The sequence below is a fragment of the Larus michahellis genome, chromosome 5, assembly GCF_964199755.1.
Source record: "Larus michahellis chromosome 5, bLarMic1.1, whole genome shotgun sequence".
NCBI classification, from domain to species: Eukaryota; Metazoa; Chordata; class Aves; order Charadriiformes; family Laridae; genus Larus; species Larus michahellis.
The window spans coordinates 74,606,976-74,621,962 of record NC_133900.1 but is presented as its reverse complement, the minus strand read 5'-3'; the positions used below and the strand labels follow the sequence as shown (position 1 = coordinate 74,621,962).

The 14,987-nt window shown below is 38.0% G+C and overlaps 1 protein-coding gene across 27 annotated transcripts in view; it reads right to left on the bottom strand.

Annotated features, from left to right (window-relative positions):
- DCUN1D4 (defective in cullin neddylation 1 domain containing 4) overlaps positions 1–14,987 on the bottom strand; it is a 41,998-nt gene that overhangs the window by 12,157 nt on the left and 14,854 nt on the right. For 11 of the 27 annotated variants that reach the window (XM_074588019.1, XM_074588023.1, XM_074588038.1 and 8 more), the window contains 2 exons: positions 11,718–11,832; positions 1,844–1,935 (listed from right to left, as the gene is read on the bottom strand). In XM_074588019.1, the coding sequence (XP_074444120.1) occupies positions 1,844–1,935; positions 11,718–11,832 (207 nt within the window). Of the gene's footprint in view, positions 1–697; positions 1,812–1,843; positions 1,936–11,717; positions 11,833–13,132; positions 13,163–14,987 lie in introns of those variants that run through there. The other 16 variants (XM_074588018.1, XM_074588026.1, XM_074588036.1 and 13 more) reach the window with 3 other exon arrangements.

Here is a 14,987-nt window from a genome sequence, read left to right as displayed (position 1 = left end):
TGGACAGTGAAAGCCACTTCTTGGCTTGAATTTCTACTGTTATCATAAGATCACATAAGATCATCACATTTTTATGTGATATTTCTTTGCCAACTTAGAAGGAAAAAAAGATTCAAAATATAGATGCTATTAAAATGCACTGCTATTAAAACATGCTGGTAAATCAAGATATTTGTAACTTCTACAATACTCTACTGCAAAAATTATATAGGCCTCAGAATTTTACTGTGCAATTCTATTTTTTTTAAGTACATTTTAAGTATTTGGACTATTTTCTTAGAATTATTTTGGTCACGTTTGAAAGGGCTCATTTGGGGAAAAAAAAAAAATTAGAGGCTGGAATTCCTACTTTCATCCAATATAAGGATCCCATATGCAAGAAAAAAAGGTTTTATAAAGGGAAGATCAAGCTATGTTTTATTATTAGGTGACCTACTATTGGAGAAATAACAAGGTTTAATTATATCTTTTCCCATCTTCGAAAACATCCTCTCACAGTTCTCTGAGCGTACAAAACAATTCTTAAAAAGACTCATTCTGTAATGTAAACACACACTAGGGGAAGAAAAAAAACCCAAATGCAGCGTCAACTGTCTGCATATATAAAGGAGAAGACTCATGAAGCAAGAACACAAAGAGATTATTATTTGAAAATTAATTTTTTAGAATGTTACTCAATACTGTAAACAGATCATACTCTCCGCTTTTCTCTGTTTTATCTTGGTGTATGCATCCAATGGAAACTCAAAAGTTCTTTCATATACAGCCTTCCTTTCATCCCTTCTTTCCATGAAAGTCTTGACAAAAATGAGTTATCCCTGTTGCTAGAGTAAAAAAATAAATCAAGCTGGTCAGAAAAGCAGAGAATCTAACAGGTTAGACTTGGCTTGAATTTGTCTGAAGCTCCTCTCACAGACTGCCACAGACAAGTGAGATCTCAGGGTACTTAATTTAGTTTACATCATTTCACTAGAAGAAAAAACATATTTTGTTACATCAAATTAAGTCACTCTTCATTATGTGTAAGAAGTAGACAAAACATGACAAACTGTGGGCAATGTTATCTGAGATAGCATCAGAAAACTGCAAGACGACCTTATTTTCTTTGTCAATCACCTATTTCATTTCCTTTTGGTCTTTACAGTCATGAGATCATTTTTCCCAGACTTCAAGCTCTCCCCTTCAGAAAACCACGCGTAAAAAATGAATACAATGACCAACTTCACTATTAAAGGATCATCTTTTGTGACAGCAGATCATAATCAACACCCCTAGAAGTAACTTCTGAAGAAAGTTCTCATACACAAGGGCAAGAATGATGGAAAACTATATAATGACAAGACTAGTAATGGGACACTGGAATTCATTCACTTCTTCGCTTGAAACCATAAGCACCAGCTTCAGCAGGAACAAAACTAATGTTACTACCTCCCTCACCTTTTTTTTTTTTTTTTTTTTTTTTTAAATAAAGACACACTTCTCCCAAAGGATAATTCTGTACTATTCAGCACTAACACAGTAGATGACAGAACTTGTAAAGCCAGAGAGGTCACAACATTTTGGACAGAACTACAACTTTAACTATAGATTTGAATAGTAAAGTATACATGTTCCAAAATATTTTAAGTTACACACCTCCTGTGTTCTTTTTACAGAATAGTGACAAAGACAAAATTGCCCCTTTAACTCTTTAACTTCACACTACACAGAACATAAGAAAAGCTTCTTTACGACTTTTACAAAAAAGCCTCATATTCAGTCTTGGAAAAGCTCAGTTAATGCAATTTTATATTCCTACGTAGATTAAATTGTTATTAGGAAGAAATGTGCATTTCACCCTTACCTGCATATTCATAGAACCATTCTAAGCATCTCTTACTTGAAAAGACTTCTTCCTCTGCTTTTATTCTAGTCGAATCATATTTTCTATACATACTTAAAAAAAAAGAAAGAGAAACAAGTGATTAATTCATAAGTTTTTTTAAAAGCAATCTTTTAGTCAACAGCCACTGTAAGCAGCAACGTTCTTCCTTTCATGAACCAGTTTACTCAACATTCTGCCGCCATATCCAGCCATTTGGAACACTGCTTAAGAGTAAGCATCACTGAACCTAAATACTGTGTTTGCTCACTCTGTCACACTTCAGCTGATTCATAACAGTTATCCACGTGCGTGAACTTTTCTTACCACAAATAGTAACTAATTCAAACTCAAACACAAACTGCTTTGTGTAAGTTCAAGTAAGGGTTGTGCACACCATTAGTTACCACAACCAACTGATGGGCTGTAACTTGGCTGTGGGTCTAGATGCAGAGTCATTCCATGTGACAGGCAACACAGGTCCTACCTGCAGTCACACACATACTTTGCACATTCTGAATTATTAACTGCACATACCCTTTTGGCCTCCTCAAAAAATCCTGTAAAAGGCATAAAGGCCAAAATAAACATGACCCACACTTACATTGTTCTAAAGCCAGGAAGTTGGTAACACAAAAGAACCACAGAGAACAGGTTACAGGTCCTCACTGACAGTAACTCGAGGAACTGCACTCATCATAGGGTAAATAGTTAACCAAAAAGCTAGATCCCCAGCGCCCCTTCCCCTCAGAGATGACCGGCAAGGTAATGCCCTCCTTCAACAAGACACATAAGGCTCTTTAACTACATTCAGGACAACACTGAAGTACCAGTCTCCCGAATTTAGTACCTGAAACACCTATAGCACAGAAGGGATAGCAGAAGTTGATGAATTACTCCCCCATGTTTAGACTTCTGAGAGACAGTATCATTTGTGCCTGTTAGAGGAAGGAGACTCATCAGTCCAAGCAGCTGTTCTCTGCTGCGTATGCATTCTCTGATGCATTTCCACCACTCTGCCGCAGCTTGGCCTCATAAAGGCCAAAAAGAGCCAAGCAACAAATGACTTAGACCAGAGGAGGTAGCCAAGAAGGGCTCTGTAAGTGTTCCAAGCACGCAGCCCTTCCTCTTGCAGTGTCAAACCCTGCTGGGGGAGGACAACAAAGTGGCTAATTGCTTCAAGGAGAATTCTGAAACAACCTGATGAAATTAATTTGGAGTTGATTTCATCACCACTTTGTCCTTCTAGAAAGACATGTGAAGGATGTCTAAACTTAACAAACTTAGAGTACACTGAGCCCACTATCCTCCACTGAGCTCAGCTACCAGCTATGGGGAACTATAGCTAGAAGTTAAGGGCACACAGATCATTCTGACAGGAATTCAAAGAACCACTTCATGTTTATTGTCATACTTCCTTTAAAGCAACTAAACATTAGAAAAATAATACTAGTCAGAGCAAAATGATAAAATTACTAGTTGGAAGATGGATCCAAATGAGGCTCTTCAGAAATTTCAAGGTGGAAAGAAAAAATTAACACTGTACTGAAACACACTGATCCGCAACAAACTGGAACACTACAGAATGCCAGCCATACAGCCGTGTCTCAGAAACACACATATTCCTATACCCACAATTTGTAGAGTTTGGTTGGGGTTTTTTTAGGGTGGGTTTTTTTTTTCATTTTTGTTTTGAAAACACTTTTTTTCTATTTGAATTACCTACTTTATATAGGCTTCACTGCAGTTGCAAAGGAACATGCTGACAGCACTGCCCAACTAAGCCAGAAGGTATAAGTCAGAGTTGCAACAATTTTTTATATTTTTTTTTTAAAACAGGTCTGATTACTTAACATTCTCATACTCGCAGAATGAAGTGTGATTATGAAAGACCTACCCAATATTTTTAGGCCATTCTGAACTCAGAGGAATCAAAAAAATGTCTTGAGACAAAGAAAAGAGGCATTCTGCCACTTTGGCAAAGGTCTAATTATTCAGTATGCCCTTGTTTGCAGCAAACGAACGTGACAAACACCAACTGGAACACCAAGTTGAAAACTGATTGTAGCAGGAGCTAGTCAACATCTTTATTCTATTCTATTTATTCACGAAGTCTGTAAAGAGCACTGCTGGGACCTAGGACATGCAAAGCTAATGTGGTTCACAAAAACAGACATTCATCACAAGACCCAGCATTTTTTCTTCCGAAGGGATGATAACCAAAGTGCCTCACCCTGCTTTGTTCACGTTAACTCATCAACACATTAGCTGTCAATATGTGAACAGCAGATTTGGGAAGGAACCCTCAAGGAATAAATTTATTGACAGAGCTCTAGATCATCCCGGTATTTCAGAAAAAGGATTCCTGCATCTACAAGTGGCAGAGCTAAATACTGTAGCCTGAACCAAGACACCAATGACAGCAGTATGTGTAAGAGAAATGGTGAATGAGAACAGAAAAAACCCAGCCTTTTTTATACATTCACTGCATCTACGTATATAAAGTTTTCATAGCACTGATATGCGACTGAAAGTCATTTATTGTGCTTACAGCTAAGTTCACTGTTTAGGGCTGCAGAAAACAACAATACTCATTAGTAAGTCCATGTGCCCAACACACGGCCAAGTAACTCCAAGCAAAACACTCTGGCCTCAAACTTGTAATTGTTCAAAAAGCTCAGTATCTGACCACTGGAGTTTGATTTTTGGGAAACCAGAACTGATTACAGATCTTCCAACCTGTGGTGGTAAGAGAAATTACTTCACAAATTCCGAAAATAAAATCAGAAAGGATATAATCTTGAGCTATTCCAGCCTCTGCTACAAGCTAATCAGACAGACATTCATTAGAAGTGCAGGTGGCACTGTACCACATTTATAATGAGAATAGACTATGGATGGCCAGAAGTATAAAACCATGCAACAAAAATGACTGGATGATTCTCAGATGCCTTTCTCTCAACCTAAAGAACTAAGAGCAGATCACATATTCTGCACGACAAGGATCGCTTGAAAAGGAAGATGACAGAAACAAGTAACACCAATGCAGACCCGGCATTAGTGATATCTCATGTATAAAGATGAAGCCTGTTCTCTCCCTGCTTACTCCAAACACTGAGTTTCTCCCCCCCAGTCTAGCCAAACCAGCTAGTTATATTAGCAAGAGACTCCCAACCCCGAAGTGCTGGTGAAGCAAGATGAGCAGGGAGATATAAGCAAGTAAGTAGGCAAGTATCTGAGATTACAGCCTAAGACAACCTGGCCCGATTATCACAGCAAGCCCAAGCTAGCAGCACAGGGTAAAGGTGATTCCAAAGACTGTCCTCCAAACTATCATTAATACAGATTTGATGGTCTCAAGAACCATATGTACAGAGGAGACAAACACAAACTGCCAGAGTTGTCTAGCATCCGTTTTGTATCTCAGAATATTTCTCCTATCTTTGGAATTTCTCTACATATTGCAAGATGATGTGCCTTGTCTTTGTGCTAAGGACAGTGTCTCTTGCTACACAGACAAATACAAACTGCCAGAGCGCACAGGGTAGACATCCAGGAGCTCCAAACATCTGAACAGATCCCAGTTCCAAACATCAAGTCCTCAACGGCTCACAGCTTCCTCAAGACCAGTACCTTCAAAGAGATGCACAACCATTCCGCTGACCATGCTACAGTGTGGTAATTTGGATGGTCCGTAAGAGGAACCCTACAGGAGTTTCAGTCACACACAAGAAGTGAAAGAAAATGCTGCTCCGAGTCTGGAGGAGGGAAAAAAAAAAAGGGGGGGGGGTGGGGAATAAAAGCAAAAAAAAAAAAAGTAAAAACCTCACAGACACCTTCCCTAAAGGGAGGGCCAATGAGTATACCCTGGTACTTTTGGTACCAGAACTTGTACCACCGTCAGAGAATGCCAACAGTGGAACAGGATTGCTGAAGGGCATTTTCTCCACCATCAGAGCTAGAAAGGTGCATGCAGAACTTTCCGTCAGAGCATCTGCTCTACCTATCACTACTGGGCAACAGCAAACTCCAAGCCTTTGTGTTTAGAAGCACTCTTCCATTTCTGAACCCTGACATGCTGCCCATCAGGAACAGCAAGGAAAAAAAAAAATTACCTATGGGCAAGGAGTATATATTTGTCTCTCAAATGAGACACTCATGCAGGTAAAATGACTCAGAAAAATCTTCACTTGAAAAATAATAGGTGTTATTAGTTTAGCATGATGCTGTCAGTGCCAGGATAGTGACAGCAGACTTCAAAAAAAGTTTCTTTATATTATAACCAATACCTTAAAAAGCATTTAGCTTCTTCTTTTTTATTATCTCTTTCCTCTCTCTGGTTGGCAAAATGGCTGTTAGAAAGAATGTTGGACAGGGCAGGGGAAAAGCAACATGATATTAACCTGCCTATAATTTAATAAAAGTGATATCCACTACTTAACCACATTTAAATGAAGTTATTTCCTCAGAAATGCTTGCATCTCATCATGACCTAACAACTGACTCACCATTTTTAAACCTATCTTTGAAATATTCTTATGAGCTAGGGAATTGTAATATCCCTGCAATAAGGATGAGACAATATAGTTTGTAATTGGAAGTGCTATAGGTAGATGTAAACAAACTAATTAAAAAACCTGAGTGTCTAGGCTTTTTCTGTTTCTTTAAATACAGCATTATCTGTGTATTTCTATTTTCCTCCGTTTGTAACTGATTTGGTGGGAAAGCAAAAGCACGAAAATTCATTCCAGCTACAATGGGGTGCCCAGGCAAGTCATCATAAGAGTACATGGTCACTGCCAGCAAAAAGAACAAGGTCACGGTAATTCTCTTCAACCTACTGCAGTCTTCAAAGTTGGGTGCCTACTCCTGCTCTGAGCAAGCTTCAGCTGTACTGCAATTTCTTAGAGCTCCACCTACCACAGCAGCAACTCCGGGCTGTGCAGCTCCAGAATATTCAAACTTGAGCTTAGTGAAAGCATGGAGCTTAGGTCACACAAAACACGCTCTTGATTGTGGAAGCTGGTAATAGCTCAGTTAAGGCAGGGTGGGGGGGAAGAAAAAAAAATTTTTTAAGGCACAGTTTATTATGGTAAGGCAAAAGTTAAACCCTCATGAAGATTTACAGCCTGCTCATCTCAGGTGGTCAGTGTTTACTGAATGAAAAAAGTAAGAAATCTACCAAGAGTAGCTTTGTTTCTATGCAACCAGAACTTATTTAAAGCCTTTGCCTCATTTTGTTTGAGCTTCAAACTGAGTAACTAATTGCTTTCAGATTATTTATATTTTGAAAGATGCAGACTTTTGATTGAAAATGCCCCCTACTACTTCCATTAATTCTACTTAATTAATTTAAAATTTTGGCTGAGAATTTTCATCAGTGCAGCACAATCAAAGTATTTTTATAAAGCCTTACCTATTCATTCACAGTTATGATTTTAGCAGTAGTTTCATAAATACTAGTAGAAACAAGTGGGGGTGTGGAAGGGAGATGTTTTACGATTCACAAGGAATGACAAAGACTGTCTAAAGCAACCCTCAAGATAAATTTACTTGACTGGTAAGTTTTATAAATGAGTATGTCCTATCTCTCCCTATTTAAAGGCTTACAATCATTTCTAAACTTTTAAGTCAATGTTTCGAACTTCATCACTGAGCTTCATCAGGAGCAGTATGTGTAACAACATACGTGCTGATAGTCCCATGTCCAGTTTAAGTTTCTTCAGAACTATTAAATGAAGGTCACTGAAAAGGTGTGGAAACAGGGAAAAATATACCTGTGCATACTTGAAAGTCTCTACTTCAAGAAATAAGGTCTAGACATCTCTGACAGCTGGTAACACAGGCTGTCTGCATGGGGCAGGACCAAACCAGTTAGTAAACAACAACAGAACAAAAAAAAAAATCTCAACACTAAATGTTTATGAAAGTTTCCAGTGTTAGTACACTCCCATTTTACTTTCCCATGTTAATAATAGTGTGTTGACTATGTTTTCAAAACTTACTTTTTTCCACTATAGATTATGGAGCTTATTCTCAATAAAGAAAGTCTATTTTTCATGTTAATAGGCCCTTATATGGTCCATACGCACATCCAGGATAAACCAGAACTATAGATCTGATTGATTGAGAACATAACTTTCAAGAAAGCAGAAAAATATTCCTAGTTTTCATCCCTCTAAGGTCCAAATATCCATTACTGTAGGATTTTTGCCCTCAGCATGATTCTGGAATAAGGAGTAGAATTATTTTTTAAATGAGACCATCAGAAAGAAGAGAAGACATTACGTTATACAGCTCATCTTTCCCCAAGGCAAAAGCCAATATTTGGCTAGAGATTGTGTAAAAGATACACAGCATTAGATAATTACAGTGAGGACTATATTCTTGGCCAGTATCTTTACATGAAACTTGTTTTACCTTTACTAAGACCCTTAATACAGTGATGGAAGAGAAATGTACAGAAAATGTATTTTTAACTCCCATTTGAGACCACCCTATACTGTGAGAGTTATAAATACAATAAAGTCAAGACTGTGATACTGAGAGAAAATTACAAACTAAGTCTTCAAGCCATTATATTATGGTGAGTGTGTGCTAAACTGTTTACTTTGCATAGCTATTCTTTAAGACAGGATAAATCTTTCTCTGATCCAGAAATGAATACACCAAGTTCTTTTCATTATACATCATTGGGTATAAAAATTCCCTCCCGCTGAAACACTGCATTCATGGTTCAAGGTGACGTTATGAACATTAACCCTGCCTTTACTCCCTCTTTCTGTGCAGAAGAATTTAAGCTTTTCTTATATAAGGGTGGGATGCTAAAGAACATGTCTGGAATCTGTGTTTTCCATAATCAGTCTATGCATGAGGTCAGCATTTCCAAATAACTTCACTAACAACTAGATTTGTTCCTATAAATGTTTTCCCTCCATAGCCAGTGTCATTATTCCACTAATCCTTCCAAGATGAGTCTGTATCCCTAAAAGCCTGGAACTGAGGATGAAGGCTATTACAAGCTTCCTGGTACCCAATGTGTTTAAGTTTGTGAGTTTAAGAGCCTTTAGAAATTATCTTCTCTTTCAGCACAGAGCCTGCTGAAATAAACTTCGTGGAAAGAATACATATCTCAGAAATATTACTATCATAATTGAAGAGACTATAGGAACACACCACAAATAGCGAAGGTTGAAAATATCACCTGACAAAACTATCCATGTAAGGATTAAAAAAATAAATTTCCTTTGTATGGACAAACCAGGAGGAATCATCAACATTTGGTCTCAGCTGTGACAACATCATTAATGATGACACTCCTTTGATAATCTTCAGAGTACTACCTAACATTTCCACACTGAAAACAAACAGGAGACTCTCAATTACTGAACTTAATTTGTTAACATTGCCTCTATAAGTCTGCCACCGTAACTAAGAAACATACAAAACTTAACATCATTCCGTAAGCATTTGAAGTGACAAGTCATCTCTGTTAGGAAACACAGTCTCTTCTGGAGAGCACACACTGTACTTTTTTATTTAAGGTAGACATTCACGAACAGACACTGACTAGCTTTTTTGCTTAATACAGAATCCACACAGGCTAATGTCCCTTGAAGACTTATCCTGAGTTACTAGTACACGGCTTCTAGAAAGTCTGCCTCTAAAACAGAAGCAACAGTAAAGAACCGGGCCAAGAAGCCCCTTATTCCACAAAGTGGCACTGCACTATCCATACTGGTTTTATTGTATACAGCATTCTCTGCATACAATGTAAGTGGCTTTGCAAATAACTAGAATAACACTGCTGTAAAGGGTCCCAGTGTCAGATTGGTATCTGCTTGACAAACTGAGATATCTGACCTCCAAAGCCCAAACGTGACAGGCAGGAGCTCCGCCTGACAAACAAGCATGGAAGTAGGAAAGAGCTTGCTCTTTGTCTAACTTGTTCACAGAAGGTTACAGGGGCATAAGCCAAATTTGACGAAATCCTTCCTTGAAAGAAAACAGAGCTTCAAGACTGAGCTGAACGTTCAGCAAATGATTTCATATTGCCCGTCATGCTGAAATAAAAACTGTTTTATTCAAGACCAAAACAAAAGACACTCGTACACTGGGACACAGAGAAAGCCCAAAAACCTGTAGAAGTTAAGGAGTTAAGACGACAGACAGATAAAAATTGGAACCACGGCAGTGAAGGATACTCCCCTGTGGCCCATCACTGGCAGATCTGGTTTCACCTCCACTTCTAAAAGCAGGCTGAGGTCTTCCTTTTAATAAAGCCTCACGTGGCAGTAGAATGAAGACTAGATACATTAGTTATAAAAAAAATTCCTTCAAATTATGCTTTCAAAAAGGTCTTAAAATTTATTATATCTATACTACTGATAGAGTAAGAAATCAGTTTCTCATAATCTTCTTATTTGAATTACACAAATCAGTATCTCGTACTCACAGACAGCCTTACTTTTTAGGGGGGTTGGGTTGTTTTGTTTTAGCAAAGTAGTGAGGTAGAGTTACATTTCGTGAACCTCTCTACTTAGATTCTGGAAACATTCTGTCCTCGTTTCGCTTCCATATTGTATGCATAATTTTTAATAAGCTGTAATGTCCTCTGTCAACTATTTAGCTTTTATATTTCATTTTTTCTGAAAAGCAACAAAAAAATATTAGGAACATGTATTGCTTTTTTGTTCTTGCTAGCGTTACGTATGCAAAGCAATGAAAGGGAGAGTTGAAATCTCTTTCTTCTTCTGCATCAACAGATCATTTAATAAATTCCAGTGCAGCTACAGTTGTGCAACCCTATTAAACACAATGGAGTTACAGAGGCATAACCAGAGGCTTAATTTGGCTACCAGCACTTTTCTTACTCATGCTAGAGAATAAAAAGGAAAGCACCCAGCCTGATTTCAGACTGACAGGAGAGAAATGAATCTTTTTTACCTTCCTGAAGATACGTGTTATGGAAGCATGTGTTTTCTGAGTCACCAGTAATACATGAATGTAATAGAGCTCAAATTCTACTAAGTGACGCAGTGGCAACCAAACTTTCGGGCTGTATACGTCACTTTTCAACGTCAGGACAGTCCTGCAGCTACCGTGCGGGAGTGTACAGCCCTGTACTCCCACAAGTTCTCAATTTAGTGCACATAAATAGTGACTGTCTTGCACACAAGGAGCACAATCAATGGTTTCTGAATGACTGAGGCTGACTGAACATCTACATACTGAAAACCCAACACTCGCAGAAGTCTCAGCTATGCAATACCTGTTCCAAAAGAATACACTGCTCATGCACACCATTATAACCCACTTGTGCTTCTGTTGCCCAGAGGCAAGCTGAGCAGCACCGCCTCAACCACTGCTCCACCACTGGCCATCACCTTGCCTGGACAACCTTCACCTTTCCCTTATGCGATCAGCATCAAATCACAACATGACAAGGAGAGACTAGCAGGACTTCCAGTTAGAGCTGAATGGGCTACAACTACATTCACTCTTCTGACAGGCTGGAGATTTAGAATGCCCAGTCCAGCTCTTATGCATGTATACAGGGAGATATTACTGTATTTCTTAGAAGTTGTTTCTGAACAAACAAGTGTGTCTATTTTAACAGCTGGCAAACTAAAGCAGGAAGTTCCCTACAAGCTTCTCGTACAACTAGAAAAAGGTGAGATGCACACTGAACCTAGACATGCTTATCAATATCCCACAGTTCCACCACAGGCTATGGTTCCACATTGAGAAACCAAGGAAATTTTAATACCATTTCCATTAATATTTAAAACACGATCATATCAGCTATTCAACTTTAGATATTCCATCAGTCTTAGCTCATGGTAAGATGACATACCCATCATGTCTACTTTTCTTAGCAGATAAATCATCTCCTGCTGCAGGTCTCCTCTTTTTCCTTGGAGGCATCACTTTACTAAAGCAGTCTGATGAACTGCAAGACCGGAGACTTCCTACAGAGGGAATTAAAAACACCAGTACAAGAAATGAAACTGTTGCAGACCAGTTAAACTGCGTCCACTAATAGGCATACTACAAAGGGAAGGGAAGGGAGGAAGTTAGTGGATTTAAAAATTACAGAAGAAATGGTCTCCTTTCAATAGCAAAATCCATCTCACTTTTACATGGTGCTCTATGACCAGATTTCAGTTCAGGCCAGAAGTACTATACCAGAATGTACAGTAGTGCTAGTGCTACTTCAGTCTAACAAAAGGCAAGAACTGAGACTATTCTGAAGAAGTAGTTAAGTCCTCAAAAAGGCGTCCTTATTTTTAGTCATTTATTCATATCAGAACTTCTAAGAGTTGTTCATTACTTTTTGAAATACAGATGTGACTCAAAAACTACAGCACCTACCTCTAGAAAACAGAACCTTTTTATTTTTAAGCCCCAAGTTTTTTGTGATACAGAGAGCAAGGGGTAGGAAAGGTTTTGTTTGTTTGTTCTTTGGAGTTTTTGTTCATTTTTTTTTTATTTTTTGGGGGGAGGGGCACGGGGAAGAGACATTCAGCAACCACTAGGGGAAAAAATAAGTGGCTGGCTGTATCATTTGTACTAGACATTTCTCAATGAATGAAGGTCCCCAAGCAGGAAACAGCCAATTCAAGACACTGATGCCAATCAAGTGGCAGTCTTTCCCTCCCCTTCTCTCTCAGCTACATACTCCTATGTCTCTGGTGACTCTTCAGTGTGCCAATCCAGCTCACCAAACCTGTAGATAATTAACCCAAGCAAAAAAGAATAACAACTTTCTGTACATTAGCACAAGAAAGAGCACAGGACCAGTCCTCCTGACCACAGCAAGTCGTTAAATTGCCTTTGCTGTCTCATGAAAACAGTAGGCTAACACTCCAGGCAAAATTTTGTCCTACTTTCACGTACCGAAGACCACACGGACACCTGAGAAAGGTGTGCGTAAGTGCAGCTCAAAGAGCTATCAAAGCTCTAAGTGTTACGCAGAGAATTTTAAAAGGAAAGGAAGAGAGAGGTGAGGTATAAAAATCCAGACACACAGCGATGCCAAAGAAACTTGCAAGAAAATACGAAGAACTCCAGCATGCCTAAGCTACCTTCTCTTAGCTTCAACAGCATCCAAGTTTAGGTATGCTTCATTAAGATGCCCACAACATCTTTGATTTTAAATCACAGCACAGAAGCAAGCAATAAAACTTTGGCTACTTTTTGACACCAAGGGAGCAGACTGAAATCAGAGGCCCAATTCCCAACAAATACTAACAGCAATCTTTTGCTTACCTATTCTTCGTATCTTTGAAAGTCTCTCTCCTGTTATAGGAGAAACACATGTAAGGAACCTTACAGCCCCACAGGCTTTGCTACATGTACTTTATTTTAAACATGCACTGAAACTATTATGCATATGGCAGTATGGATTTTTCTAGTATTAGGCAAGATGTTCAAACCAGTTTTTACATCAAGATGAACTAATTTGGTTTCAATTAATAAAGCTTTTGCATTTAGTATGCCTTCTCTTTGATCTTACCTTTATATTCATTTTCTATTAAGAAAATTAGTCTCTCTAGTTCAAGAAGTACTCTTGCCAATTCAAAAATTCTTCCTATCTATTCCTTTTTCTTTTTTTTTTTTTTTTTTTTTTCTACCCTAAAGCTTCCCCACCCCAGCATCCTTCCCAGGAAAGTATGGCCATACCTACACTACCTTTCAGAAATAAAGTTTTAAGAGTATTCTAAATTCAAACTGTAATTTAACTGGTTATCAAAAAAAATTCCAAGCATTATACTTCATAAGCTACTAATACATCAAAAAATCATAATGGCTGTGTCAGAAGAAAAAACTTCTAAGAAGCACTGTCCAGAGAAAGTTACAAAAGGAAATTAACAATAATAGTATTTATCTTCTTCTCACCAATATCAGATATATTTGAAATAGGTAAGCCAGAGACCATCAAAAAACTGACATCAAAAACACCCGATGCATTTTACTACTCGGATCAAAGAAACTAAGGAACCTGACCTGCTGAATGTCATTTATTCCATCTTACTATGCCTGAAAATTAATGATACCACAAAACTGTATTCCCATAAGTTATCGGAAGTGTGATGCTTTATGGCTTTTTAGAGGAAGTTTCTAAAGACTCTGCCAGTATTTTTTTTTTAATACCTAAAGAAACTAAAAACACTTAAGATGACAGCAGAACTTAACAGATGGCTACAGACAGCCAACAGACTCAAACACACACTAAACTTAATAAATGAAAATGTGTGCTAATGAACCCTTTGTTTTGGAAAGTATGTATGTACTTGAGTACAAGCTGTAGCTATCTCATTCCTTAGAGAGCAATTTGATTGGTTTTAAATGCCTTTCTATTAAATTTTTAAAAAGTATCCATTTATGATGGCCACAGGCATTGGATGCTGGTAAAATGCAAGAAAAAACACCAACCCCCCACAGGGTTTGTCCAGTTTACTGGTTATTTGATAGGGAAAAGACTAATGCAAGGCCTCTGTGAAAAGAAAAGCATAGCAAAAGATGAAAATAAAATAAATAAAAATAAATTAAAAGTAAAAATAATACAGTTACAGAACAAGAAAATCATTTTGTCAGATCTGCAACCCATACAAACCGAAGAATTTAACCCGAGAACTCCTGCTTGAAGCCTTTTCCTCATTAAATGATAGGACATTTTTAGAAAGATTGCTGAACTTGTTTTGAAGGCTTAAACTGATAATAGACTTCACCATAACCCAATTTCGCCAGAGACTCATATAAAAAACTTGTACCCTTTCTTGGTTTGAATGTATCTAGTTGCAGCTCTCAAACTGACAGAAAAGGGAAGAAAAGAGATAGCTCAGAAACTGGCAAGTAGCTATTAAATGCACACGTACACCCTCCTCACGCACACACACACACAGACACCAGCAGGACAAATATACGGTACATGCTTCAGAGATTTAACATCTTAATAACTGAGGTTTGGACCAAGCCTTCACTATGCTTTAACTGTTGAATGATGTCTAAACTACTAAAAAACAGAGTATAAGAATGTTACTTTAAAAGTATTTCCTTTTGTTATCAGAATCAGTATATTGAATTTGAAGGGCAGTTATAATTTCCCTGTAACAAACTCTGA